Raw genomic sequence first — 17,421 nt, 5'->3', positions numbered from 1 at the left:
CTAAAGCACAAGACTGTCACATGACCCGCTGGAGCCGGCCACTGAGGCCTCCGTGCTGCATTGTGTGTGTGTGTGTGTGTGTGTGTGAGAGAGAGAGTCTGTGTGTGTGTGTGTGTGTGTGTGTGAGAGAGAGAGAGTCTGTGTGTGTGTGTCTGTGTGTGAGAGAGAGAGAGAGAGAGAGTCTGTGTGTGTGTGTGTAGAGAGAGAGAGAGAGAGAGTCTGTGTGTGTGTGTGTGTGTGCTGTGAGAGAGAGAGATCTGTGTGTGTGTGTGTGTGGAGAGAGAGAGAGGAGTCTGTGTGTGTGTGGTGGAGGAGAAGAGTCGTGTGTGTGTGTGTGGTGGTAGGAGAGAGAGAGAGAGTCTGTGTGTGTGTGTGTGGAGAGAGAGAGAGAGAGAGAGTCTGGTGTGTGTGTGTGGAGAGAGAGAGAGAGAGTCTGTGTGTGTGTGTGTGTGTGAGAGAGTCTGTGTGTGTGTGTGTGTGAGAGAGAGAGTCTGTGTGTGTGTGTGCGTGAGAGAGAGAGAGAGTCTGTGTGTGTGTGTGTGTGTGTGTGAGAGAGAGAGAGAGAGAGAGTCTGTGTGTGTGTGTGTGAGAGAGTCTGAGACTGTGTGTGTGTGTGTGTGTGAGGGTAACAGTCTGTCCAGTGCAGATCTATGGTACCGCCTCCTCGGGCCAGTTACAGTGGAAATGCGCCATTTCCCAGAAGGCTGGTCTCCACAGCCGCCACACTGGGGCACAAAGCAGGCCGCCCCCGGCCCTCCCACCAGCGCATCTCTCCGACTCCGCTCAGGAACATCGCATTTCTACAGCTGCTCCTATCAGAAACATCGCATTTCTCCCACTGGTCCAATCAGTAACATTGCATTTCTGCAGGTCCAGTCAGTAACACTGCACTTCTCCCACTGGTCCAATCAGTAACATCGCATTTATCCAATCAGTAACATTGCATTTCTCCAGGTCCAATCAGTAACATTGCATTTATCCAATCAGTAACATCGCATTTATCCAATCAGTAACATTGCATTTCTCCAGGTCCAATCAGTAACATCGCATCTATCCAATCAGTAACATCGCATTTCTCCACCACCAATCGGTAACATTACATCCCCAGTACGTCGCATTTCTCCAACGCTGCTCAGTAATGTTGCATTTCTGAAGCCCCAGTCAAAACCATCGCATTCCTGCAGCCCCGGTCACTGTGAGTAACATCATACTTCTGCAGCCCCGGTAAGTAATACTGCAATTCCGCAGCGTCAGTCGGTAATGGCAATGTTCCATCGCATTTCTCCAGCTGCGGTCAGCAGCGTCGCAATTCCACAGATCCGGTCAGTAACGGCCCAACTCTCCAGCCCCGGGCAACGTCGTCGCATTTCTCCAGCTGCGGTCAGCAGCGTTGCAATTCGGTAGCACCGGGGAGTAACGTCGCGACCGTCCAGCGCCGTTCAGTAGCCTCGCAGTACTTCAGCTACGCTCAGCGTCGTCGCAGTCCCGTAGCTTCAGGGAGTAAAGTCGCATTTCTCCAGAGCCGTTCAGTGAGGTTGCGTTTCTCCAGCTACGAACGGTAAAGAAAGGGCCAACGGTAACGAAAGAGCAGCACCGACAAGAGGAGACCCCCCCAAAAGAAATCCCCCCGAAGCGACGCTTGACCCCTTTTTTTCCCCCCCACCAACGGCTCCCGGTCGCCCCCGACGACGACGACGACGCGCGCGGCAGCCCGAACCCGAGACGCTGCCGCCCCAGCTGCACGCCACCGAGGAACAAGAGACAATGCGAGAGAGAGGCGCAGGACAGCGCATGCTTTCTGCGGGGTGGGGGGGGGGGGGGGGGCGGGGTCCGAGCCCGCCTAGGCCGCACGAGAATCTGCGCCGCCGGGTCTGCCGCGGTCGTGGCCCGGCAGCGGGAGCCCGCGAGCTGGCGGTGCACGCCACCGCCGAATCAAAGACGCTGCTCATGGTCCGGCGGGGTGGGGGGTTCAAGGGGGGGGGGGGCGGGCAGCAGCGTCTCTGAAAAGCCTCGCGCTACTTTGTCTCGCTCTACTGTTTTTTTTTTTCTCCCTCCTCCCTTTTCCGACCCCAAACCCTCCACCATCTCCCCCCTCACCCCTTGTTTTTTTTTTAACGGAACGTTGCATGTGGGAAAAAAAAAAAAAAAACTTCCTTCGCAGATACCGGGGGCACCGTTCTTGTTCAGCACATTTTTGTTTTGTTTTGTGTTCTTTCTTTTTTTTTCCCCACAAGCAAAGATGCGAAGACTGATTGACCTTGACTTCCTGCCACATGATCATGCCCCCAACAGCCAATGGGCCCTTGACTTCCAGATCACGTGATCACACCCCCAGCCAATGGGCCCCCAGCCAAGGCTCTCGCATGCATCGCTTCCCAAGACAAAAAAAAACTCAACAAAACAAAACAAACCGAAACATTCAGCCCTCTTTTACAAAACCAACACCACCTCTAGAGAACCACCTCCAAACGGAACCGTTCACAGACCTAAACTCACCTCCGTGTTCTGGGTTTGGCTCGCTTTGAAACAGACCTATTGCCAGTTTCCACACACAAAAAAAAAACCTTAAATAAAAGCAATCTTGGCCACACATGCGCAGAGCCACGGGCTGCACCAGAGCAGGGGAACAGCTTCTCACCACGCAAGTGTTTCCTAAATAAAATCACTCCTGACCTTTCACCCGCTCACATGACCCGATCGGGCGCTGGCGTCGCACGCTGGCTGAGGGTGCGAGAGAGACGGGTCCCGTAAACAGAGCTGGGACGCCACGGTAACCGAAAGCTCGCCGGTCGGCACATGCACGCTGAGCGCGCCGAGCTGAGTCAGCATTTCAGTCGGGGAACTGGCATCAGATTTTTATTTCCCCCCCTCCCCCCCCCCATATCTCGTTTGTCGACGGTCCGTTTGCTTGCCTGTGTGTTCATGCGCCCGTGTTCAGTTTGTTATTATTGATTGTATTTTGTGCTGTTAACACGCTTTTATCTTCTAGCCCACCTCCCCTTCCCTTAAGTGGCTTTTGCCGCTTGCCACTATGGCCGCCATTGTAAAATAAGAATTTGTTCTTAATGACTTGCCTGGTGAAATAAAGGTGAAATTTTAAAAAAATAAATAAATAAAGATAGATGCTCAGTATCACTACAGACCATTAGTCTGCATTACAATTTAACTCCACAGGACAAATCACAAAGTCAGACATCCACGAGCGTCACATTTTAATACATTTCCACACTTTGTAAGAGCACGGTAAACGAAATATTCTTACACGTATCATTTTTAGGTGATGCAGTGAAAATACTTTGAGGAATAGAAATACACATCAAAGGTAAATCTCTACCAGTTTCAGACCATAACTCTAATATTTGCAGGGAAATACACTTCTTAACAAAAAAAAAAATAAAAAAAAGATTACTGAGATACAGTAACTCATATTATATGCACATAAGGTTGGACAGCTTTGATTAAAGACACTGGACTTTTCACGGTGTTTATTAATTTTATTTCTTTATTTGACAGGGATAATACACATTGATCAACATCACTATTATGTGATGTAAATGTGCCAGATTTAGCCAGATTGCTCATTTCCATCTGTTGTCCCTGGGCAGGCTGATGTTAACACATTAATAACAAGCAGACCAGACTAGATGCCATAGTACAACATTAAAAGCACATAAAAACAGACAAGAGAACGCAAGTATTAAAGAACGCAAAACAAGAGCATGCGATGTGTGTGTCAGTTCCAGGCCAAGACTCTCTCACAAACAAGAACAATCACAGAACATAAAGTTTTCGGGTGACGGAGACCATTACCTGCCGTAGACCGGCACCACCTGCGAAAAACCAGCGACAAAACTGGATTTTCTGCTCCTCTTGATCTTCATAGTAAATTCAAAAGAGGCTTGTGACTGTCGCTGCTCCGCCGTGACCTTACAAAAAGAGCCTCACCAAAAAAAAAAAAAAAGAACTGGCCTCTCACCTAGGATACGACCGCTACCACACACTTCCTCCCACCTTTCCCCCCCCTCTCTCTCTCTCTCGCTAAACGCCTTCCTCCCCTCTCTCGCCCGCGCACACTTCGCCGCTGCGTCCCGCCGCCCGCGGTCTCCAGCAGGAAGCCTCCGTTTCCTCCAGCAGACCCGCGGCGGCTTCCGCATTTAAAAAAAAAAAAAAAAAAAAAAACGGTGTTTTGTTTGGCAGACCCAGCCCCCCCCCCCCCACCCCGCAGAGTCAGGTGCTCGCTGTGTGACCAGGCGCTGCTCCACGGAATTCCACACCGCAGCGGGAACGGTGGCCGCCAGACGCGCGGGGGAGGGGGGGGGGGGCTAGCCAGACTTCCTCACGCTCGCACGCAGGGAAAAGGTGATCCAGCACAGGGAGCACAGGGAGCACAGGGAGCACAGGGAGCACACTCTCACCTCAGCAAGAAACGGAGAAGCTCAATTCGCTCAAGTCTGCTTTGACGGACAGGAAGAGCCATCATCCCGGTCAGAAGTCAGGCCAAACTCGCCTCTCGCTCGACACGTACCATGTGACAGCACGAGCACAATCATATGACCCTCCACCCCCCCCACCCCACCCCACTCAGCCACCTTCTGCACACATCAGGCTGCGTTTACAGAATGCAAACCCCCCCACCCTGCACCCCCGCCCTCCACCCTCCCCCCCCCCCACCGCTAAACAGATCATCTGTACACTCCTGCAGTCAAGAGGGCAGACTAATTTACACTTTCTACAGAATCCAAATCCATGTTTATTTGGCCAACAAAAAAACTGAGTGAAATCCATTTCAGCTTCACAACCAGGCACCAGTGTTGAATAATTAGGCTGGGGAACTGGGCTTGTAGCCAAAAAGGTTGCAGGTTTGATTCCCAGGTAGGAGACTGTCGTGATAACCCTTGAGAAAAGCACTTAACCTGCATTGCTTCGACATACATTCAGGATAAAAATACAAAAGGAAGTCGCTCTGGATCAGTGCATCTGCTAAATGCCTGTAATGTAACACTGTATTTATTTTTTTTATTTTATTATTTTGACAGAAGCCACAATCCTTCTGCTGTCATGTGCGTGCCTCGCACAAAATCACGCTGCGAGTTTGCAGTTCCTGAAGGGATTTATTCCCACACAAACAGACCAGGGGCAAGTAGGAGGCCAAGGACGCCAAACACACACACAACGCCCGTCATCTGACCGCTCGCAACCCCTGCACTCCGCACACGGGGTGCAGCGTGATCGATCGACGCTCAGCCTCTCACAACACACCGGCATCACGCTGCACAGCCAAGGCACAAGGGCTCACCAGCATGTGTCATAGGGGCGACATAGCTCAGGAGGTAAGACCAATTGTCTGGCAGTCGGAGGGTTGCCGGTTCAAACCCCGCCCTGGGCATGTCGAAGTGTCCTTGAGCAAGACACCTAACCCCTAACCTCTAACTGCTCTGGCGAATGAGAGGCATCAATTGTAAAGCGCTTTGGATAAAAGCGCTATATAAATGCAGTCCATTTACCATTTGCCATGTGGATCTGAGCAAAAGGTGAAAAAAAAAACCTCAAATGACTAACTGCAGTGCACTCAACTTTTCTGATTAGCCAGTAGCGTTTCTTTTCTTTTTCTTTTTTGTTTTTTTTTTTTGCACAATCACGAGGCGTCCTTCTCATGGGATGCACATGAAAAGTCCCTGTGGCAGACGCATGTGAGCGTGACTGTGCTGCATCTGCAGTGGGAAAGTGGAGCCCGACGCACAGTCAGGAGGTCATTGGTGGAGAACCTGACCAATCTCGTGGTTTGGAATCTTTTCCCTTCATGCGCATTCAATCCAGAGCTGCCCGTCACTTCGAGTTACAAGCAAACGCAAGAGTTACACTTTTGATTCACAAATTTTGTTTGGCAGGTTAGTTTTAGTTGCTGCTGAACTCGCCGACCTGTGTTTGTGAAGGAAAAAAAATAAAATTAAATAAAATTGAAATTCAATTTAACGAATTTAAGGGCAAATGCTGACTGATGGTAAACTCTGCCAATGTCTACACAAAACACTGTGGAAATATGACAAGTTCCATTTCAACTGTTAATACAAAACCATGTCTACAGAACAAAAATAATAATTACAAATTACAGTGATACCCTAAGTATATACCACGCAATGGAATGAGGATCCATTTTAAATTAGCGTTAATCTCTTACAGCGTGCCATTTTTATTTCCTTCAGGGCCATTTCCCTTTTCTTGAAATTGATATTTTAGCATGTCGCCACGACTGAAAGAGGACTTGTTTATAGATTCGGGGGAAGTTGCTCTGCTCAAGGGCACAACACCAGCGCCCTACCGCCTGGGATTAAAAGCAACAGATGCCACTCCAAAACCCAATTCTGACCCCGCTGGCTCCACGCCATCAGCACGGGAAAGCCCCGCTTCCGTTCGCGAGCGGGCGAAGTACCAGGATAGGACCTGTCTGCTATTACACTCCCCCCCCCCAATCCCCCCAGCCGCCCCCCCCCACCTCCGACTGCAACGAAATGCGAGTCACAATGCAGCGAGTCAGGTTTTTCAGCACAGACAACCACCTCACTCACTCACCCCCCCCCCCCCACACACACACCCCACACCCCCGCCACAGAGAGCATGTGACACTCAGCCGCAATGAATCACAGCACAGACAGCCTGACGGGTGGAGGGTGTGTGAAAGTCGGGGGGGGGGGGGGCCCAGTGCGGTGGCGCTGTGTGACTACGCTCACAGATCAGCCGAGGATGAGGAAGAGCGTCCCCGGTCAGGCGCTATATCGCTCCGGTTTCCCTTATCAATGGGCACTGGAGCACCTGAGCACCTGAGCACCTGACACAGAACAAAGTGCAGCAGACACGCTGAGATACGAACGCTCTGGGAACGGAAAAGTCCTTCTTAACTCTGAAAAATTCGGACCTTAGGCAGCCATGTGGAAATACACCAGTTCTAAGTTTTCTTGAATCCTTTTTTAAAAAATTTGAATATATAGGCTACTTATATTAAGGGATGCACAGTATGGATATTCGTGGCCTATATCAATATCCTGCATTTGTCCGGTGTTACTGGTTGGTGCCGATTCCTCCCTGTTTCACATTACAACATAAACGCAAAACCGCAAACAAGTTTCTGACGTCGATGGAGTAAGCAGACGAGCACAGCCTTCAACTTTTGGGAGAAAAAAAAACCCAGAAATATTTTATTTGTAAAACAAATTTTTTCGACGTGTTTACTTTATTGTTAAGTTGAGAACATCAGTCCAGAAAGCTATGGACTCTCTTTATTAGTCTCTTTTCTTTTAGCCCAGGACTACGACACCAGATTCAGCTGATTATGGTCTTCAATCATGACCTTTGTAAGTAGAATCAGGTGTTTTCATGCTGGGCTAGAACAAAAACCTGCACCCTTTTTTGGGTACACTACTGGAAAATTTGGTTTCAGACTACCGACTAACTGTCCGAAGCTCAGCGCTCACAGCCGTCCCGTGCCCGGTACTCAGTTAGATTTGGGTGGGCGGACAGGGACCGGAGTTACTGGTCGGTTTGCAGTATTATTTCTCTCACCCATTCCCCCACTCATTTCCCCTTAACGTACATCCTGTTATGGTCTGACGCTAGACCAGGTCATAACAATAACAAAACATAATGACAAGAGCAGGCTATTCAGTCCAACAGTCCTCGCCATGATCCGACCACTATGGGATAACCTAGTGCTCACTGCACCCCTCCAAGACAGTCATCTCCACATGACCAAAATCAAAGTTCATGGAAAAGTGTTCAGATTTTTCTTTTTTCTTTTCTTTTTTATTCAGGGGGGAAAGCAGAGAGAGTTACAGATTGAGACGGGATCATAGTGCAGAAGATGGGGGAGGGAATAAACCCATGTTTAAAAAAATAGCACACTAAGCATACTTGATACACATTTAATTAGCTATACTTTCAAGTATTCTTCAGGTATTGCAGCATACTACTTTTTTCCACATGGGAACTCCTGACTGCACGTGATTGGGGGGGGGGGGGGGGGTCGTTTATGGATTGAGAGTTGCCCTACGGACTGCGCCACACATCTCGCTAAAAGTGCTGGGGGGCTTTTATCAACTTTTTAAGATAACCGTGACAGAGGGAGCCCCACCTGAAACACGTGATCCCACCTTAATGTACAACAATTCGACCGAAACTTTCACGTTAGGATTAAACGCAGGAATAACTGCCAGTTTGGGTGTAACGAGCATTCTTAAATTGAAATGGCAACAGCCTATGAGTGCAGGGCTGGGCACAGAGGTGGGCTTCAGGGAATTTTTTGTGGAAATGTTTGTGATCTTGTTTCTCTTAGATATGGGTTTTGTTTAACCGTTTTTGAAAAAATGCAGTACTATTTGGTAGCCACCGTCTGCGATAAAAGGCTACGTCAGCGTTGGTGATGCAGCAATTATGGGACCAGCCCTGCTCACCGTATCTCGATGCGGACGGTGAGACCGGTGCTTTACACTCTACTTTTATCGCAGGATTCCCAGCACTTAAAACGTGACTGAGAAACACTCGGCTGCTGTGAATTTGTATTTGAATGCGTTTAAGCACGATTAGCCTACGCCTCTGTGCTGCTGAATGACTGCGGAAGCCGGAGGGTAATCATGTTCACTCATGTAACTCAGAACGGATATAGCCTTCGCTGCGACCTTAGCACTTACTTAACGTAATTACCAACTCCAGGCCAGTGCTCTGACAACGACTACACAAATGTTTCGAATTCAATTTTAACTTTTATTCTTCTTTTTTTTATATATTACAGCTCCTCTTACTCTGTGGCAGAAGTCAAATCTGACACCGGGATAATCACGTGCATCATTTTTTTTGTTGTTGTTTTGTTTTAATTCAGGCTTAAATGCAGGAAACTACCACCTGAACGACTATGTCTGCGCAATAAATTATGGTGAAAAAATGCACACTTTGGAGAAACATTCACTCCTCTCTACCTAGCTCCACAGAAGTGTCTTAACTCCCTCCAAAAGCTACATAGCCAACACACAACATTACATTTTTTAACACCACAGCCAAGCACCCTCACAGTGGCCAGCATTCACTGTAAAGCTCTACAAGCCTCAACAGCTGTCTTGTATGATATGCTTGTCACATCAGAAATGTAGCACATGCATGCATTTTTTTGGCTGAGCAACTGCATGCCCTTCGTCAGGCATCGATATATCGTGCTTGACTCAAAATTCACATCAACACACAAACATTTCTCTGATGACTCGGGATTGGACACATATTGTTTGAGGATAAAGGGAAGCAATACCATTTTGTGAGAACGTTTTTGATTGCGCTCGCAGCACGAGCTTGCCTTTTCGTTCCAGAATAATAGTCGACGTCAGCCAGATGTAACTGTACTAGAACATTTTTTCATAAAACTGGTTTTCTGCCCTTCATTCAAAACAAGGCTGCGTCACTTTCCAGCGGAAATGGCTTCTGACTTATGACTCGAAGTACCATATTATAAGCTTATTGTGCCATACGAGTTCTTATTATAACCAGTTATTTCGGAATATCAAAAAAACAAAGACGACCTACACGTATCTTATATTTCTTAACTAAATAAAGTAGTGCATAAGGTTGTCAAGAAGAAAAGGTTTCAAAAAAAAATTCAATGCACCACTGAACACAGAATGCACAGGCAAAATATAAGACGAGCTAACATTTTACCAAGTCCAAAAGTACGTAAGTCAACAGAACTGAAAACTCCTAGCAAAGGCTTTCTTACATTTGTGTGATTTCATAATGGCCACTGGAAAATTAGCACTACATTCAGTCGATGTCCACGCGCATTATGGACAACCGTTTTATAACCAATAGTGACTAACCTCCTATGACGTCCAGTTTTCAGCTCATCCTCCAACAGCCTTCGCACCAACTGGCTCTACAGTCGCACAGATGCATGCTCGGCAGTTCTTTGCCCAACCATTTCACACATTAATCCTCATTATACGTGGGAACGCGCTGTACCTGACCAAATATAGAGATCGCAGCCCACGTCCCATAAGTTAACGTTTTAGGTACATTTTATGCACGAAGCCTAAAGCAAAATAGCACGAGCCAAACGGAAAGCCCGCAACCAATCTATCCACAATTCACGTTAGATAACCGGCTAGTTCATGCTAGCCGATGGCCAGACTGTCCATTGTCCTGTGCGAGTCAATCGGAAGGAATTAATGCTTTTTTGAATTCAGAAAAGGACTTCAAAGTTATCGCCAAGTGCACGTTCATCTGTGGCTACACCGTGCAACTTGCTCGGCAGGCAGATAGCAGGCGAGAGAGACATAATGTGCAGAAGAAATATTTAGGACAGGAACACATCTGTGCTGCGGTGGCTCTCGCTTTGTTGCTAGCTACTAGCAGCACAGCTAACTAGCTGGCTACCTGTATCAATCCTGCAACGCTTACCAGAGATCCGGTCCTTTATAATCTCTCGAAGACGCCGCATTGGCTTTTTTGCAGAAAAGCCGTTGGAGGAGAGTTGGAGCCATGATGTACCGTTTCACAGGTACAGAGCGCGTCCCATTTGGCTTTGCTGTGTGGCCATGGTGGAGAGTTGAAGCTGGGTAACTCCATGGATCAGTTATCTGAGTCATATGACAGTATTTCAGAGGGGGTGCGCAACCTCAGCCACACACACGCACGGATTAATCTCGGACGCTCTCTATTGGTTGCGAAGCGACTCGCACACACACACACACAGCCGCAGCCATTGGAGTCACGTCTGGATGCATGCTTCATACACGTGTGTGGGAATACGGACACACAAGAGCTGCGCGTGCCGAACATGCGGCGCAGACGAATCGTCTCTTCATTGGCCCCATTCATGAGAACGTGCAGCTGTGACGTTGGTTAAAGAAATATTCGGGTTATGCCGTTTTTATTCCAGAATACAATAATGCGTTCTAACAAACACGGTCTACACACATAAATGTATGTGTGCAATGACAATTTTTTTGTTGTTTTGTACTCCAACTCATTGGATTTAAATTGAAACAATGACCACGAGGATAAACTGCAGACTGTCAGCTATAAAGGGTATTTCCTTAAAATTCGGTAACCCGTGTAGGATTTACAACAGATTTTTTATTCACTGCCCCTCCATTTTAGATTTTGTATACACCCCTTACTGAGAGGAGGAGGGTCTTCTTCAGCTGCTGAATGAACACAGAGACGCACAAATGCCCACTTGCCAACAGCTGGTAAACACACCTTAATATACACACACATACATACACAATATGAACAAAAGTATCTGGACACCCCTTGGTCTGGGGCTATTTTTCATGGTTTGGGCTAAGTCCCTTAGTTCCAGTGAAGGCAAATCGTAATGCTACAGCACACAATCACATTCTAGATGATTATGTGCTTCCCAAACAGTGTGGGGAAAGCGCTTTCCTGTTTCAGCATAACGATGCCCCCGGGCACATGGCGAGGGCCATATAGAAATGGTTTTCAAGAACGATGCGGATGAACTTGACTGGCCTGCACAGAGCCCCGAGCTCAACCCCATCCAACACCTTTGGGATCAGTTGGAAAGCCAACGAGCTGGGCCTAGTCTGGCCGACCTCGCTATAAAGCTCTTCTGGCTGAATCGAAGCAAATCCCTGCAGCAGTGCTCCAACATCTAGTATAAAGCCTTCCCGGAAGAGCTGAGGTTGCGATAGCAGCAATAGGTGGACCAACTTCATATTAATGCCCATAATTTTGGATGCGCTATAGGGGGACCAGCTGACACAATTTATACAAGTAAATCACATCTTCAAACTCTGAACAACCTACCAACAGAAGGCTCGTCAATGCCATTTCTTAATGGCTTTGAACATGATAGCTATTAGTTAATTATTAGCAGGAGCCTGATTGCAGTTTTGGATTATCCATCCATCCATCCATCCATTATCTATACCCGCTTATCCTGAGCAGGGTCGTGAGATCCTGGACAGGCCGCCAATCTATCGCAGGGCACACACAACACCATTCACTCACACACTCATACCTATGGGCAATTTAGAGTCTCCAATTGGCCTACCTACATGTTTTTGGACTGTGGGAGGAAACCGGAGTACCCGGAAGAAACCCACGCAGACACGGGGAGAACATGCAAACTCCACACGTAACATATTAGCATACCAGAAGTTGTCATTATGCTCAATAGTTGAATAGTCACCAGCAATTCTATCTAAATCAATAAAAGTTAACATGTAAAAACGTGTAATATGCTGTTCCATGCATGAACTGTTTTAAGATATACTGTTTGAAGGTTTAAAACAGGAAAAAATACAACAGGTCAACAATGTTATACATAACTACCTGAATACCATAAGATTTTTTAAAGATTTCCTCTATGGGAAATCCCATTGTTTCAAACGGCTTCCAAAATCCATTCACTTTTTTTGCAGTAGGTGGGACTTTAACAGCCTACTAGGGCAGGCAGAGCTGTGAGACGCTAGCAACAATAAACAAAAAAGAAACAGCTTCCAGTGACCAAAAGGAGTGGAAAAAGTCAAAATAAAAGCCAGTATTTGCTATCAACTGTTTTGTATGATTGAGATCAGTAAACCTACACACACTAAGTGGCCACTATATTAGGAACACCATTTCGGTAACACATAGCCTGCCCCTTCAAACAGCGAATAATGTGGCTGCAATAAAGCTAGCAGATATGGTGAGCGGGTTTAATTGTGCAACCAAGTATCAGAATGGGCAAGACACGTGATCTACATGACTGTGACCATGGTATGATTGCTGGTGCCAGACATGGTGGTTCCAGCATCTTAAAAACAGCTGCCCTCCTGGGATTTTCACACACTGCAGTCAAGTTTAGAGATTGTACCTACGGAAAGGCAACTTTCACAAATGTTTGCTGGATGCTTATCTTATGATTCAAGTCACGAATAGAAAGTTGCTTTCTATTAAAAATTATTGGCTGATGAAAAGGAAACTGCCAAGTTGTAGTGAACATTGAGACATTGACTTTGGAGTGGCAGTTGGCATAGACAGGTCAAATTGATAACCGGAAGGTTTGTGGCTCGATCCCCAGAACAGCATATAATCCCTCCCAGAGTACAATTTCCAGTTCCGTTGCTCTAAGATGACAAATAACCAATCACCACACAAGTGAGTTGTTCCCAAAATTTGCTTCAGTATTCTAACTTTAAAAAAGTAAGGTGAGAAGGATCACACTGAACTTCTTGTTTCTAAATCAGTTGAATTTCGGATCACTTGGTCATTGCAACAATGAATAATATATTAATTGGATAATATGTCGTGATTATGTGACGTTATGTTCCGATTTATTAAGAGTTGGTCCCGTAGTTAAATAAAATTGGAGGTTTCTAATGCAGGCTTTTATTTGGAATTCTTCCGCCATACTTGCCATTGGAAGTCGTTTGTATTTTTGCAGCCAGATTTAAGCTTCAGAGCACATCTATGGTGTTCTTAAATTCGATGGTCGGATACCTTCCCGGAAGTTTCTCTGTCTGAGTTTCCGTTCCTCTAGCGTATCCAGCAACGACGTTAGGGGCGAGTGAACATTGAAAGCCAGCGACGTAAATTAGATTTTAAACAGAAACAATTTCCCCCCTCTAACTACCCGGTCCCCCCTGTCCTCCCCTTATGGCTTCGAACTCGAACATAGACATAGAGGACGCGACGCAGCACCTTCGGGACATCCTGAAGTTGGACCGACCCGGGAATAGCGGCGGTGAGTTGCCGGGAGAGGAGGAGAGATAGGCCGCAATGATGGAATTGATGTCGTTGAGTTGCGGAGACGTTGCGGGCTTAATTTACTTGAGAATGAACACATCTTAACTATGCACGGCACCGTTATTCGTGTTTCTTTGATCATTTTTATGGTGTTATTTAACCTACGCAGCAAGCAGATAAGCTTCAGATTGACTAATACTGGGAGAATGAACCCTGCATGTTGTCGCTATCTTGCTTGTTGGACTAACGTTAGCAGAGTTTCTTGCATGACGCTATGGTAGCGTTATGGGTATAATGCTAAAAAGCTAGATGTTGGCTATATTATTTCTCAAAATAACCCTGAGTCGAATTTGATCGAATGTGAACCGAGGGGCATCGTTCGCAGCCTAGCTCGTCTAATAATTCCAGATATTTTACTGATTTCTGTCTAGACCTAACGTTACCTCGCTGACATGCGGACACGACGGCTGTTTCTCAAATAGTGCCCAGGAATGTTGTCTGGTCAGAACAAAATTGCGAGGCTCGCTGTTTACTTTCAATTAGTCACAAGGAAATCGAGTCGGGAAACAATAACCGATGCACCGCAAAAAACGAAACTACACGAACAATAACTTACCTGCGTGTTGAAAGAGGACGTTATTTTTTTTGCTAATAACCGATTGAAGTCGGAAAACAATGACAACATTCTACTTATTAATTTCACAGTGTTCCAAAGTTCATATCCGCACTTAATCGTTGGGTAAAGTCCCGGTCGATTTTGCGTAAGTCACAAATACCGGTGGGGGTGTATTGCGTATGTACGTTCCGTCTGCAAGTGAGAGTGTCTCTTTATTTTGCCATGCATGAGCCTAATGCGCTATTTATCTGGTAAATTATATTACAAAATAACACGTATGCATGTATTGACTGAGAATTAATCAGACTGCGAAAGACAGGAGTCGTAAAAGCAATAACAACACGTTTTTGTTACTTCGTTCGCTGTCGCAAAGTGTGCCTTGCCACTGTCCCTTGAGAATGGACGCGTCCGCTCCCTCCGTCTTCCAGATGCACCCCCGGTAGAGGGGCAGAAGAAGGCGTCGTTCAACGGCGAGCTGAATGGGCTGTTCGGAGCAGACCTCCTGGGCGCGGGAGACCGAGTCGCCGCGGGTGAAACTCACAATCCGGAGCTCATGGATCCGCAGGAAAGACAGACCATGTGAGTGGATCGGGTTACGCGCGCGCTCTCTTGTGCGTTTTGAAAGGTGGTATTTTGTATATGTTCAGTAATCGCCGTGTGGGTGTGGATGGGTGTGTATAATGGTTAGGAAACTGGATCTGAGCACTTTTTCACCTGCTTCAAAGTTAATGTCCGTCTGTATGAATGGGGTTGCATGTACAAATAATGTAAGCAGTGTAACTTGCTGTGGATAAGAGGTTATGCCAAGTGGCTGACATTTCAGAATCTGTCGTGGTAATAATGTAATTTTTAGTGATTGTGTGGCGTTGTCAATCTAGTATTAAGTGACTGCCGTAACGCAGTCCGCAGAAGAAAAGCTTTCAAGAGACAATACGTGGTTAGCTTGGTAATGGTCTTATTGTGAGACCGTAGCAACAGTAAACGAAAAGGGAACTGCTTCTGGTGACCAACAGGTGGTAAAAATTCAAAATAAAAGCCGGTACTTGCTTTCAACTTTTTTTTTTTATTTTATTATTGTGATCGATAAACTTACGCACGCAAAGTGGCCACTATATTAGGAACACCAGCTCGCTAACACACAGCCTCTCCCTCTGAACAGCGAATAATGCGGTTGCAATAAAGCCTGCAGACACGGTAAATGGGTTTAATTAACAACCAAACATCAGGATGTGCAAGACACCTGATCGACGTGACTGTGGCCATGGTATGATTGCTGGTGCCAGACCTGGATGTCCCGGCATCTCAGAAGCTGATGCCCTCCTGGGATTTTCACGCACTGCAGTCTCTAGAGTTCACGGACGGACGGTTTAAACCTCCGTTGAGGTTGTTGGTTTTGGCCCGGGGACTGAGGGCATTGCGGGAAGAGTGTTCTTATTGGAGCACGCCAGAGTTACACCATATAATCTGATCTGTGAACGGTTGGCCTTGTTTAGAAACTGTACTGGACGACGCCTGGCCTAACCTGGCCTGGCTAGAACCTTTCCAGGTGCAGCATGCAGGTTTTGTGTTTAATGACTGCCGAATTCTTTTTTTTAAAGGCAGAAACTGAACCTCTGCTTGGCCTTGTACACTGGTAGATGCATTGGGTGGGTGTGAAGCTGGAAATCATTACTGAAGATGATTACATATTCAGTAGTGCTGCCAAGGAGCCTGTATTTGACTGTCTTTGATATTGGCCTTTTTTGGTAGACTATATTTGTTTTGCAAATCCACCCGAATGTGATAAAACGGGTACGTAAAAGTGAGTATGTGACATTAATGACAGTTTTTACATGTGTCTTACTGTGTGACATGTCCTTCAGCCTTCTGTCAGGTGACGACAGCTCCACCTCCATCGCCATCTCGTCCAATGATGTGGAGATTGTGGCCAGCCATGACTCCAGCATCAGCAGCAAGGCCAGGGGCAGCAACAAGGTGAGAGAGAGAGGGAGAAAGTGAATATGTGTGAGAGTGAAAGAGTGTGTGTTTGGTGTAAGAGAGAATGTGTGGGTGTGTGATTGTGTGAGTGAGAGATCAGAGATAGATAGCAGTGGTGGTGTGTGAGGTGAGAGAGTGTGTGTTTGCACGTGTGTGTGAGAGAGTGAGAGAATGTAGTAGATGGAGATATGTGGTGGTGTTCATGGTGTGCGTGGAGAGAGAGTGTGGTGGGTGTTCAGATAGTGCAGTCGCAGATGTGTGTGTGTGTGCGTGTGAGAGAGAGTTGTGTGAGAGAAATGTGTGTGAGTGTCTGTGAGAGAAATGTGTGTGAGAGAGCGTGTGCTTGTGCATGTGCACGTATGTGTTTGAGAGTGTGTGTGTGTGTCTGTGTGAGAGAGTGTATGTGTGTGTAAGAGAGTAATGTGTGTGTGTGTAGGAAATGGTCAGTCTGTGGTAAGTGTCCCCTCTGTAGTGAAATCTACACGGTGCCCTCTGTGCACTCTGCTCAGTCTATTAATAGTGAGATATCCCTGCTGAGTAATGATGCTAACTGTATCTAGCCAGCTGCTCCTGTGGCTGCCTCATGCCATGTTTTACTGGTCTGGAGGTGATGTTTAACTTTGACTAGCCCAAAAAACGGGGAGGGGGGCGAGAGCTGCGTACGTACTTGGAGTTCGGGACCGCCCTCAGAACATCCTGCCTGGATTTTTGGGACGGGCGTCCCGTGGTCCTGTCCCGGGGGCTTGACCGCCTCTCCCCTGGCTTCCGCAGGTCAAAATCCAGCCCGTGGCGAAGTACGACTGGGAACACAAGTATTACTATGGCAACCTGATCGCCGTGTCCAACGCCTACCTGGCGTACGCCATCAGAGGTGAGCTCCGCCCCGGGCCGTTCGCGAGTGATGCGAGCTAGTGGAGACGGGTTTTGGGGTGCCTGCCCTGCGCACATGTTGGGGGGGTGGGGGTGGGAGGGGCGTGCTCCTGCTCGTTCAAGGAACTTGCCTGGAAATATGTTTTTGAGTTAGATTTTTTCAATGTGATATCCTCTGTGCTCAAATATTGATTGTAACACTTTACTGGCGTTTAGCAGATACGCATCCA

At 47.0% G+C, this 17,421-nt stretch overlaps 2 protein-coding genes across 7 annotated transcripts in view; one reads left to right on the top strand and one right to left on the bottom strand.

Annotated features, from left to right (window-relative positions):
- The window catches only part of fnip2 (folliculin interacting protein 2), a 38,267-nt gene extending 27,500 nt beyond the window's left edge, over positions 1-10,767 (bottom strand). For 3 of the 5 annotated variants that reach the window (XM_064337460.1, XM_064337461.1, XM_064337464.1), the window contains exon 1: positions 10,432-10,767. In XM_064337460.1, coding sequence (XP_064193530.1) covers positions 10,432-10,619 — 188 coding nt within the window. In that variant the 5' untranslated portion in view covers positions 10,620-10,767. Of the gene's footprint in view, positions 1-3,810; positions 4,020-10,431 lie in introns of those variants that run through there. The other 2 variants (XM_064337462.1, XM_064337463.1) reach the window with 2 other exon arrangements.
- A 2,722-nt stretch (positions 10,768-13,489) lies between these two features.
- edc4 (enhancer of mRNA decapping 4) overlaps positions 13,490-17,421 on the top strand; it is a 30,204-nt gene continuing 26,272 nt past the window's right edge. For both annotated transcript variants that reach the window (XM_064337443.1, XM_064337442.1), the window contains exons 1-4: positions 13,490-13,726; positions 14,773-14,923; positions 16,207-16,318; positions 17,093-17,192. In XM_064337443.1, the coding sequence (XP_064193513.1) occupies positions 13,639-13,726; positions 14,773-14,923; positions 16,207-16,318; positions 17,093-17,192 (451 nt within the window). In that variant the 5' untranslated portion in view covers positions 13,490-13,638. The remainder of the gene's footprint in view (positions 13,727-14,772; positions 14,924-16,206; positions 16,319-17,092; positions 17,193-17,421) is intronic.

Source organism: Anguilla rostrata, chromosome 5 (genome assembly GCF_018555375.3).
Source record: "Anguilla rostrata isolate EN2019 chromosome 5, ASM1855537v3, whole genome shotgun sequence".
Classification (NCBI taxonomy): Eukaryota; Metazoa; Chordata; class Actinopteri; order Anguilliformes; family Anguillidae; genus Anguilla; species Anguilla rostrata.
This window is presented reverse-complemented; position numbering and strand designations above follow the sequence as displayed.